General features: G+C 47.2%; 1 protein-coding gene across 1 annotated transcript in view; it reads right to left on the bottom strand.

Moving 5' to 3' along the window:
• Positions 1-7,928: 7,928 nt before the first annotated feature.
• TLN2 (talin 2) overlaps positions 7,929-10,979 on the bottom strand; it is a 175,290-nt gene continuing 172,239 nt past the window's right edge. Inside the window, exons 55-56 of the mRNA XM_056120009.1 lie at positions 10,142-10,267; positions 7,929-8,779 (exon numbers count right to left, since the gene is read on the bottom strand). Of these exons, the coding sequence (XP_055975984.1) occupies positions 8,651-8,779; positions 10,142-10,267 (255 nt within the window). The 3' untranslated portion in view covers positions 7,929-8,650. The remainder of the gene's footprint in view (positions 8,780-10,141; positions 10,268-10,979) is intronic.

Below are 10,979 nucleotides of genomic sequence, written 5' to 3'. Positions count from 1 at the left end.
CTAAAATCTTGTCGCTGGGACTCTTTAGGATTGTACTCCAGTGGTTCCCCATGGTCCCAGCTTTCCTTTGTCTTTGATCACATGCATGTGGCTGAGATCTTTGTGCCCAGAACCTGTAGATGTCCAGTTTACAATCCAGCCTACGAACTCTACCTTGTTCTGCACTCTGGGCATCGGTGAGTTTGACTGGGGATTCCTTTTTATCCGTATTTCCCACTCTCATCAGCTGATCATCTATTCTTGACTGGATACCTTTTTGGGAAGGGAAGAGTAAAAGAATCAGATTAGATTAATTCTAGACTGCCTAGTTAATCTGAGACTACCCTTCCACTCCACCGGGATCACTGGCATTGGACTCTCAGCTGTGGAAGACCAGCTGGGCCTTCCAGACCTCGTTAGGAGCTCCTGCTGGCTAGATCCCTTTCTTTGAATTTTATACAACCAGGGCCGGGTCACTAGCAGGCTGAAGATGTTCCTCTCCAGCTGTGCTTCTTTTTTTTTTTTTTCTTTTTTTTTTTCCCCTTTATTTTATTTTATTTTTTTTAAAGTTGTAGATTTACAATTTTTTGTGCTTTGGTTTCAATTATACAATGATCAGATACCCATCCCTCCACCAGTGCCCATTTTCCACCACCATGGATAATATCCCTCCCACCCGCATCCTCCCATCCCCCCGTCTCTGTGGCAGGGCAATCCCCTGTGTTCTCTCTCTCCTTTTGGGTGTTGTGGTCTGCAAAAGAGGCATTGAGTGGCAAACATGTTCAGTCCATAGTCTACTTTCGACATGCATCTCCCCTCCTGGGAGGATCCTCCAAACATCCTTTATTTGGTGCTCCCTTCTCTATCTGAATAGCCCTTTCCTCTAGGATACCCGGCTGGCCTCTAAGTTATGGAGTAATCCTCCTGGTGCTGATCTCAGCTATTCTTGGGTATTAATCTCATACTTTGTTACTTTATATCCCCCAGATGAATGCAATCTTTCTATGTCTATCCCTCTCTTTCTGACTCATTTCGCTTAGCATGATACTTTCCATATTGTACCACTTGTATGTAAATTTCATGACTTCATCTTTTCTAAGAGCTACATAGTACTCCATTGTGTAGATGTACCAAAGTTTCTTTAACCAGTCATCTGTTCTTGGGCATTCAGGTTTCTTCCAGTTTCTGGCTATTGTAAAGAGGGCTGCAATGAACAAACAAGTGCAGATGTCACTTCGACTATACATTTTTGCCTCTCTGGGATATATTCCCAAGAGTGGTATTGCTGGGTCAAATGGGAGCTCAATTTCTAATTTTTTGAGAATCGTCCATACTGTTTTCCAGAAGGGCTGAACCAGTGGACATTCCCACCAACAGTGAAGGAGTGTCCCTTTCTCGCCACATCCACGCCAGCATCGGTTGCTTTTGTTCTTTTGAATTTGGGCCAGTCTCTGAGGTGTGAGATGGTATCTCATTGTGGTTTTGATCTGCATCTCCCTGATGATTAATGATGTAGAGCATTTTCTCATGTGCTTTTTTGCCATTCGGATTTCTTCTTTGAGAAAGTTTCTGTTCATTTCATTGCCCCATTTTTGGATGGGGTTGGATGTTTTCTTCTTGTGGAGTTTAACCAGTATTTTGTATATCCTGGATATCAACCCCTTGTCAGATGTGTATTCGGTGAATATCCTTTCCCATTCTGTAGACTGTCTTTGTATTTTGGTCACTGTTTCTTTGGAGGTGCAGAAGCTTCTTAGTTTAAGATAGTCCCATTTATCTATCTCTGTTTTCACTTGCTCGGCCAGTGGCGTGGCATCTTTGAAGATACCATTACCAGCTGTGCTTCTTTACAGCTGGGTTAGGAAGGGAACCTAGGAAAGCAATCTAGGGAGAGGTAAGTCCCCAATAGCACTGCCGTGAGGCTGGGTCAGAACTCAGGGATGGAAGCAGGCTATGAAGGGAAGTAATGCTGGTTCCCCAACAGTCCCCCCCAATCCCCACCACCTCCCCATCCCCTGGCATTCAAGTTCAAACCTGCCCGAGTCCCAATTCTTGGCCATAAATACTGGGTGCAAAGGGTAAGGGGAATCTCATCACTCAGAATGGCCTTGTTAAGTCTCATAGCATGTCAAGCTCCTTGTTAGGGTCTGGGGAGGCTTCGGTCCAGGCCACTATCTCGATGGGGGTCTAAGTGGTGCTGATAAATAGGATCACCAAGGCCCTGCTGGAGCCAGACACCCGATCATCATCTCATCATCCTTCCCCCTTAACGGCCCACATTCTGGAATATAATAGAGAAATTCTAACCCACACTCCTTTGTTAAGCAGCTATAAAAGGACAAGGGATTCTGCCTTTCTCTGGAAGCCCTTTTTAGGATACCCCCATAATGTGGGAGCTTCCCTGCAATCCTTCCCTTCAAATAAAGTATTTCCTGAATTCGGCCATTTGATTTTTACTTCCTTGCTTTTTTTTTTAATTTTTATTAGTGAAACACCATGAGGTACAGTTGTAGACTTACAAATTTTTGTGCTTGGGTTTCAGTTATACAATGATCCAGTACCCATCCCTCCACCAGTGCCCATTCTCCATCATTTAGTTCCTTGCTTTTAATCTTGACTTCCTGGGTCAAGAACCTGAGTCCCAGCACCCACAGTGGACTATAGAGCAGTATTTCTACAGGAGCAACTTAAATATCTTCCCCTCAAGTCATGATGGGAAAAATAAGTGCTCTGAGCCCTGATTTGGCCCCATGTCTGTGGGTCACCGTTGTGGGAATGGGTGGTCAGATGGCCAGTCATCACATCTCACAGACTTGGGGCCAGACTGCCTTGTTGAACATGAATGCCATGATCCTTCCTTCCACTCAGGAAAACCTTTCCCCAAGGGATTTGGCAGTGGTCTCCATGTCAGTGTCATGTGGGCCCACCCTTCTCTGTGTTCAGAAGTGACCAGGGTCCTTCACCGGGCAGTCACCAAAGTTGGATCAGTGGTCTTCCTTTCTGACCCGTGTGAGTCTATGTTGGTGGTCATTCAGGCAGCCTCTGCTTCCCTCAGGGGAGCGCTGGCCAGGTTCTCTGAAGCCAGTGCTCAAACAAGAGTGCAGGCTTCATGCTTCACATTCACCATGCTTTAGCCACTCAGCCACTTCCCAGCCCCAGCCATCTGTCAGACTTTTTTTTAAAAAAATTATTATTTTAAAATTATAGTTTAGCTACTATAGTAGGCAGGTAGCTTGGGGAGCACTGGTAATGAGGGTTTTTTTTTGAATAATAAAACTTTCAAAGAAATTGCCCTGTTCTGAAGTAGCCCAAAGGCACAAGGACCAAGGACCACGTATCTTTGAGATGAAAATCCTGAGCTCTTTGGAGGTGGAGAAACTGAGGCACCACTCAGAGAAGTGGGGACCACTCCCTTCCCCCCAGAAAAGGTGGCATACAGGAGGGTCTAAGGGTTTCAATAAGAATATAAAAGCATCAAAAGGAGTCTGAGTCTTCCCCGTGACAACACCCAGATTAACTTTCATGTGTGCAGAGGACTCAGACCAAGACAATTTGGACAAATTGCGTTTAACCTCCTTTCAAGAGCTATTCTCTGCCTGTTTCCCCTGGAGAAGCCCATTTTCTCTCTTGAACACATATTTCTCTTTCTTTCCTCTCTCTCAGGCACAGATGTTCAGGTTCTTGTCCTCAAGCAGTCAAAATTGAAAGGGACTAGAGGGCAATTGGCTGGATTCATAAAAGCCTTTAAGGAAAGGAAGAAAAGGAATGCAGAGAAGCTCCCAGATTATGGGAAGGGTCTCTTAAAAGAGGATTTGGAAGAAAGGCAAAAGCCCTTTCCCTTTTATATCTTTTTAACAAAGGTATGAGAGTGAGCATGTCTTCGTTATACTCCAAGAATGTAGGCTACTGAAACAGGGGAGAGGATGCTGAGATGATGACCTTTGGGTGTTGAATCAGGCTGGGCGTGGGTCAGTGAGGTTATTAGGGACCGCTCAAGGCCATCATCCCAGACTCCTGACATGCCATGCTGAGAATTCTTTCATTTAGGGTGACATCCCTACTCTCTCGCCCTGCCTGTTCTCCTTTGGTCCCGCTCACCCCTGCATTTTTTCACACTGTCTTCTCACAAATAGTTTCTTTAAGGATACTTTTGCTTAGACACACCAGCTCCTCACATCCAGTGTCATTTCACACAACCCTCTTTTTCACACACACCCTTTGCTCACATACTCTCTACACACACCCCTTTGCTCACACAAACTGTCTCCTCTCACACACTGCCTCTTCACACACATGCATTCCTCTCACACGCCTCCTTCCCACACGTTCCTCCTTCTCTTACCCATCTGGAAACTCTGAGCTTGTGCTTCCGGAGACACTCGATTCTCCCTTTCTCTCCACCTTTCTCCCACTCCCACAAGACTTTCACACAAGTTCATTCCTTTAAGAGTTTATTTCTGGCAAATTAAAAAAATAATCTCTGTGACCAGATCTGTAAAGTCAGTGTGACACAGGGAAGATTACTGTTTGCTTTTGTTTTCTTGGTTTGTTGAGGAGAAAGCTACATGAAGCCCGCTTTGTAGAACCAGGAGACACTGAGTTGGGGATTCACACATGGAAGTTTTTCAGTGGGGGTGGGGGGGACACTGGAAGGCAGACTCAAAGGCAGATAAAACCTCTTTTACAGAAAACTTTTTAGTCAATAAAGCTTGTCACATACCTATTCCAAGTGACCCTAAATACAAACACCAAGAACAAGGGCAAAAGGGGATCATGAGTCTCAGTTGCCTTTAAATGGGGCTCTTGGGGACCTGAGGGGGCACTGAGGGAGCCTCCACTGAGGCTGTCAGGATCTCTGGGCATCTGGACTCTGTTGTCCCTTCGCTTAAAGCAGCTCTGCTGATCCCTGGGTAAGTAGAGGGGACCCTTAGAACCCTTCGGAGTTTAAGCTCCAAACATGGGGATTACCTGGGTGGGCCTGCTTGGTCAGACTCTTCCGAGGCCCTGCAGAGCCCAGGTCTGGGGGTGTGAGAGGAGCTGGGGGTTGTGTGCAGGGGCCAAGCCCATCAGCAAAGGCCTGTGAACCCTGAGAGGGAAACTACACTGGTCACTGCCCCCACTCCTCCTCCAGTGCTGCCAGCTTCCCTGGGAGGGTCTGGGGATCACCCCAGTTCTGGGGGTCCACTTCCAGGGGGTAAGGGTAGGGATGAGCTTCTGTTTGACTAAACTGAGCACAGACTTGAGTTGTCCATGAACCATAAAGCACCAGAAGGTCAGCAGGAAGCCTTACAGGGGCTCCGGGGCCTTCTGGATTGAGCACAGCTCTAGGGGTTCCTCACAGGCTGGGGTCCCTTGGCACTGGCTTTAGGACAGTCATGCCCAATCAAGGATTACCCAAAACTCTGGAACCCATTTTCACTGGCTGCCAGTACCGCAGCCGGCTGAACACTGAGCAGAGCTGAAATGAGTCTAGTCTTGGCTTGGATCCAGACTCAGGAAAGAATGAAGGAAACCCCAATTCCCCATCACGACACAGTTCCCAAACTGCAAGGAGGTTCCTTGTCTTCCTTCAGTGACAGCAAGATATGGACAGAGAGAAGCCCATTCCAGGGCTGGGGAGATTCTTCAAACTGCTAGGGCACAGGCCTTGCATGGAGAGGCCTCAGGTCCAATTCCCAGCAAATGCATAACCCCTGAACACTGCCAGGCAGGGCCTTGATGGGCCCCCAGCACAGAAGGAACCAATGGGCCTGAGCATAGAACCATCATGCCTACCAGCTGGGCTGAGTAGAATAGGGAGGCCCCCCCCTTAAAAATGACCATCTTCCCAAGACTTCAAAGCCTGTCAGTCCCCCTCATACCCCACCTCTAGCTCCCTGACATTTCTCTTGAAGGGCAGTTCACTTGGACTCTGTTGCCACATGCTCTACACAACCTCCCTCCAGGATCAGAGGCTCCTTATGGCCCAGGAACCTCCCATAGTAGCACCTTGAGAGCTCAAGTGCAGCCAGGTGAGAACAGATGGACATAGTGCAGATGGACTTTAAGGATGGAGACCTGCACCCAGTGTGGAACAGTGGGCCGCATAAGAGCTCATGGGAGACTGCTTCTTTCACTCTCCACCAAGGCAGCTCCATCCTGGACCTTTGGCTCTGCAGGCTCTGGGAATAATAAATGTTCCAAAGCAACAGAAACTGAGAATCAGCCTTCAGTAGGAAGCCTGCCACAGGGAGGGACAGTGGTGGAGGAAAGTGGACACTCTCGGGAAAGGAGTGGTGCTGGATTTTGTAATGCTTGAACCCCTATTGTGAACAGTACTGTAAAACACAGAACATAGAAACACAAATGTGCTATCAACGAGACAGGTGGGCGGTGGGGTGGGGATGAGACCCTGGGACATTGGTGAAGGGAAGTTGACACTGACAGTGGGATTGGTGTTGGAACACTGATGCCTAAAACTCAAGTATGATTTTCTAAATCACAGTCCCTCAATACAATTCTTTAAAAATAAAAAAGAATGAGGGAGAGAAAAAGAAAAGAAAGTTTACAAAAATAATCTGATATATTGAGAAGTAAAATTTTTAAGAGAAATTAAAAAACAAAATAAAATAAACAAATGAGGCTGAGAAGGACAGGGGATGAACTGCCCATCTCTTTGTGGCTCCTGTGATGTGAAGATGTGTCAGGGAAGCCACAGAGGGACCTTCCAGAGTCCACTGGGAGACCATGAACATATGTGGCTGCTGAGCCTCAGGGTCTGCCCTGTAGAAAGCTCTGGAAGTGCCCTGAGCCGCCCTGGAGGTGACTCTCAGGCAGAACCCAGCACACAGTGCTCCTGGGGGCTTCTGTCCAAGGTCAGAGGTGTTGCAGCAAGAAGAGTCTGTTGGTTCATGCAAGAGGCTGAGTTTCACCAGAGAATCCCACACTCTCCCTCACCCCCCACCTCTTGCTCTCCACTTCCCCACAGATACTCACTTTCTGTCTGCACTACCTTTCTTCTAGCTTTTGATTCATTGGCAAGAAAATTCTAGTACATATAACACAAGTCTCCTAACTATCCTGGGGTGTCAGGGATCAAATCCAGGTTGGCTGTATGCAAGGCAAGTGCTTTTGCTGCTGTGCTGCCTCTCTAGCCCCATAGAATTCACACATTTTGGGGACCAAAGCACCAACATGTTCCCCTGCCTTGGGTACATTAAAATAACCCCCCCATTGCTGCAGACACGTAGGGGAGGGAGGGCCACACAAGCAGCAATCGGTCAATCAGCTCTAAAAACCACCTGCTCACCAGGCCGCCCCTTGTTAATCTTTTCAACACCCTGAGCGGCCTGGAGCACCTGCTCTCAGTACTGCATCAGTAAGAAACTCGCATGAAAGGGGAATGTAAGGCCTTCTGGCCCTTCCAAAGAGAAGGTGCTAGAAGAGAGAGGAGTGAGAAACAAACCAACTTCGTTTGTCTTTAGAAGATGAACATTGAAAACCTATGCATGTCTACACTGCCACCAAGTGATGGGGTGTTGCTGCCAGTTTGTGTTGATTTTGGTACACCTCTGGAATTTAAGAGACCTAAATAGAAGCACACATCCTGGTTGGGAGACAGACGATAGGTTTCTGGACCACATCAGCAGAGATGAGGGGTGACTCCTGGCTCAGTGCCTGGCGGTTGCTCCCTGGCAATGCTCAGAGAATCCTGTGGTATCAGGATCAGACCCAGGGCTCCCCTGTGTTTGGCATACACATTTGCTCTCTGAGTTTTGTCGCTGGCCTGAGGGGACAGATGTTGGGAGTAGGTGCCTCTTGAATCTACGTTCTGGCCCTTCTGATAACAGAGAAGCTGACCAGGGAGGCATCCCCATCCATCTCACTGATTACAGAACCTGCAGTACATCAGAGGGGACCATGATCTGGGGGAAATCGGGTGTATATGGACTGAAACAGCTTCTGCAGCATAAGGAGCCACATCTTTTATTACAGCCTCTGCACGCCACGCCCTGATAGGCCCCACCCCTCTGCCCTTGGGATCATGAAGGAAAAAAAAATAGCCATTTGACTTCCGGGGCCACAGGATACAAGATGGGTCTAGGCTGTACAAGGAGCTTACACACAGAGGCAAGAAAGCGTGCAAACGGGAGCAGAAACTCTCCCTCGAGCCAGCACTGGAGACACAGCTGCCCTCTTGGAGTCCACAGTGACCTACGTTCCCAATTTTTACCACCATGTCCAGCTGTCTCTTGCACCTTCTCCTGAGTCAGAGAAGCATATCTTTCAGAATCTATCACATCAATCACTTCCTCTGAGATCTTGCTGTTTTTTTCCTACAGAGATTTCAGCAAGAGACCTAGACAAGGATCAAGCAAAGCCAGTGTCTGAGAATGAGATAATACTGAACTTCCTGTGTGGGGTGGCCATCCACCAACATGTGTGAGCCCCTCTCTCCTGAGATACAGTGAGGTGTGGGGAGGGGCCGAGGCGCTGTGGGTGAGACACTACCATGTGACATCATGATCATGCAGCCATGGCCGGCAGGACAGAGAAGGGGCACAAGCTCCAGGAGTAGTGCTGGCTCAGGGGGAGGTGAGTGGCTCCCAGGCTGGAGCCCAGCCTTTCCAGAGCAGAGTGTGTCCAGTTTTTGCAGAGACGTCCCCTAGTGCTCGCCCCCTAGGCTCTGGCCTTAGCCTTCATCTTCCCTCAGTTCAGTGGGTAGGAACTTATACTGCTGCTGACGAATCTGGGCCAGCTTTTTCCTTGCTTCTTCTAGTTCTCGCTCTTTCTTTAGCATTTCCTCCTGGGCAGCGATGATCTAGAAGAGAAGCAACAAGCTGCATGAATTGAAGACTTCTCAGGAAATGGGCTTCCCCCTCCACTGCCTGCCTCATGAGTTCTCACAAGAAAGTACCTATGCAGTGTGAAGAACATTCAGTGCTTGTCTGGGTTTTGCAGTTGACTCGAGAACACAAGCTCATTTAGCAGCAAACATCCATGTGTTCCACCATGTATCAAGCCCTTTGCAGACCCATTTCTGTGGGGACTATGGAGTACACCATATTGAATGAACTAGCAGAAAAGGATATTCCTGGAGCTTATACATGAACTCCTGAGCACTACTGGGTCTCCATCTATTTCATGGTTCTTAGATATGGTCTGAGAAATATTACTTAAGAGGTGTATTTGTGTTCAAAAAAGTCCATATGTATATTATATATATTTCTTTGGTATAGGTCTTTTTTCAGAGCCTCTACTAGGCTATTAAAGCATTGATTAGCACTGAAGTACTGAGGTGGTAGCAGAAAACTGACATGACTAGGGATCTTTTTCTTTCTGGAAATTCTTAGGGAACAAGTGGATCAAGTCATGAATTCTAGCAAAAGTACAAAAAGGATCCTGTGCTTTTTCCAAACATGAGTTGTACTTCAGCAAGAGTGAGGGGATATAAGAATGAGTAAGTTCAGTAATGGGGCTTCAAGGCTCACAGTGCAAAGATAACCTCATAAAATGTATTTATAGAAATACACATCCCAAACTGCATGCCTGAGTTGTTGAAACTTCCTCCTCATCCCCCCCCCCCCCACACACACAAATGCAGTCTTGCATAAGCAAGAATCCCGTCAATTCTCATTAAAGTTCTGGATAGGTCACCATTCATTATCTCTGTAGGGTCAACTGCAGATATAGCATCACAGGAATAATTTTATTTAGATGGCACTCATTGCTATCCTTCAATTTCTCTTCTTCCCTTTTACTATACTAGAATCCCTGGTTTTAACTAGGGCCATGGCTACTCAGAAAAAAGGCTATGTTTCCCAAAACACTTTGTTGACCATGTGACTTAGTGCTGGTCAATGGCATGTGAGAGGCAGTGACGTATGCAACTTGTGTCTGCCTTCTGGGTCCTCTTCCTGCTGGCTAGTAAGTATTGAACCATCTTTGACCAAGAGGCCAAAGGTAACACTTCAGGGATGGCAAAGCAATAAGCCAGATGGAACATAGGTTCTCAGGCACAAAAGAATTCTAGACTGCTGACCAGAGAGTTAAAACTGGAGAGCTCTATGTTATATGAGAGAGAAAAAATGTTTCATCTAAGTCACTATTTGTTCTGTCTCTTCTGTCACAGTGTCTGCCATGGGGTCTGTCTTAGATCCAGAATTTGGATTGAGTCACAAACCTGAGCAATGCCCCCTACAAACTTTGTTTTCACTACAACATCATCATCATCGGCTTTGCCAAATGCGGCCTTCTGGGCAGCACGAACAAGATTGTCTGAGGCTCGTTTCACAGCATTTCCTGCCACCTGGAGAAGGCATAAAACATAAGTGATATCATTAGAAACAGGCATCGGGGTCTTGTGGGAATAGACACAAAGGGACAATTCTTGAGACTAGGAACTGATTTATCAGTCACAACACAGAAGCTATCTCTAGTTAGTACCATTTGTTTATCCGTCTCCTCATCTATCGACCGGACCAACCTTGGTCCCAGCCTAAGTGTGGCTATTTCACAAATGAGTGAGATCCAGTTCCTAGCCCCCAAGGAACACATACTTTTGAGGGGTATTATAAATATTTAAATAAATGACTGCAGCAGCATGGTTAGCAGAAGCACATTCAGGGGCTGCACTGTTGGTTGAGAAACCCATTTCCTCCTGCTATACAGAAAGAGACAGGCCCAAGGCCCTGGACAGGCATCACTTTCCCTGTCTATCTTGGCCCTTTCCTCTCTCCTTCCTTTATGCTCTGAACGTTTCTGAGCTGGTTTCTTTGCTGATCTTGCTTGTGGCTGCTTGCCTTCCCTCTGGATAGTGAGCAGCAGGAGGGATCTTGGGGTCTGTTACTTGCATCTGCATGCCCAGTGCCTGGTACAGAGGTGGCCCAAGTTGGCATCAAAGTGACTGAGGGCAACCATGGGGGTGACTCAGAAGGGAAACGGGGAGGCCATGACAGTCAATGAGTCCACATCCTCATCAAGAGGTCTTTATGGGGTCAGGTGTCAATCTGCCTTCCTGA

This window comes from Sorex fumeus, unplaced genomic scaffold (assembly GCF_029834395.1).
Source record: "Sorex fumeus unplaced genomic scaffold, SorFum_2.1 ptg000042l, whole genome shotgun sequence".
Taxonomy (NCBI): domain Eukaryota; kingdom Metazoa; phylum Chordata; class Mammalia; order Eulipotyphla; family Soricidae; genus Sorex; species Sorex fumeus.
This window is presented reverse-complemented; position numbering and strand designations above follow the sequence as displayed.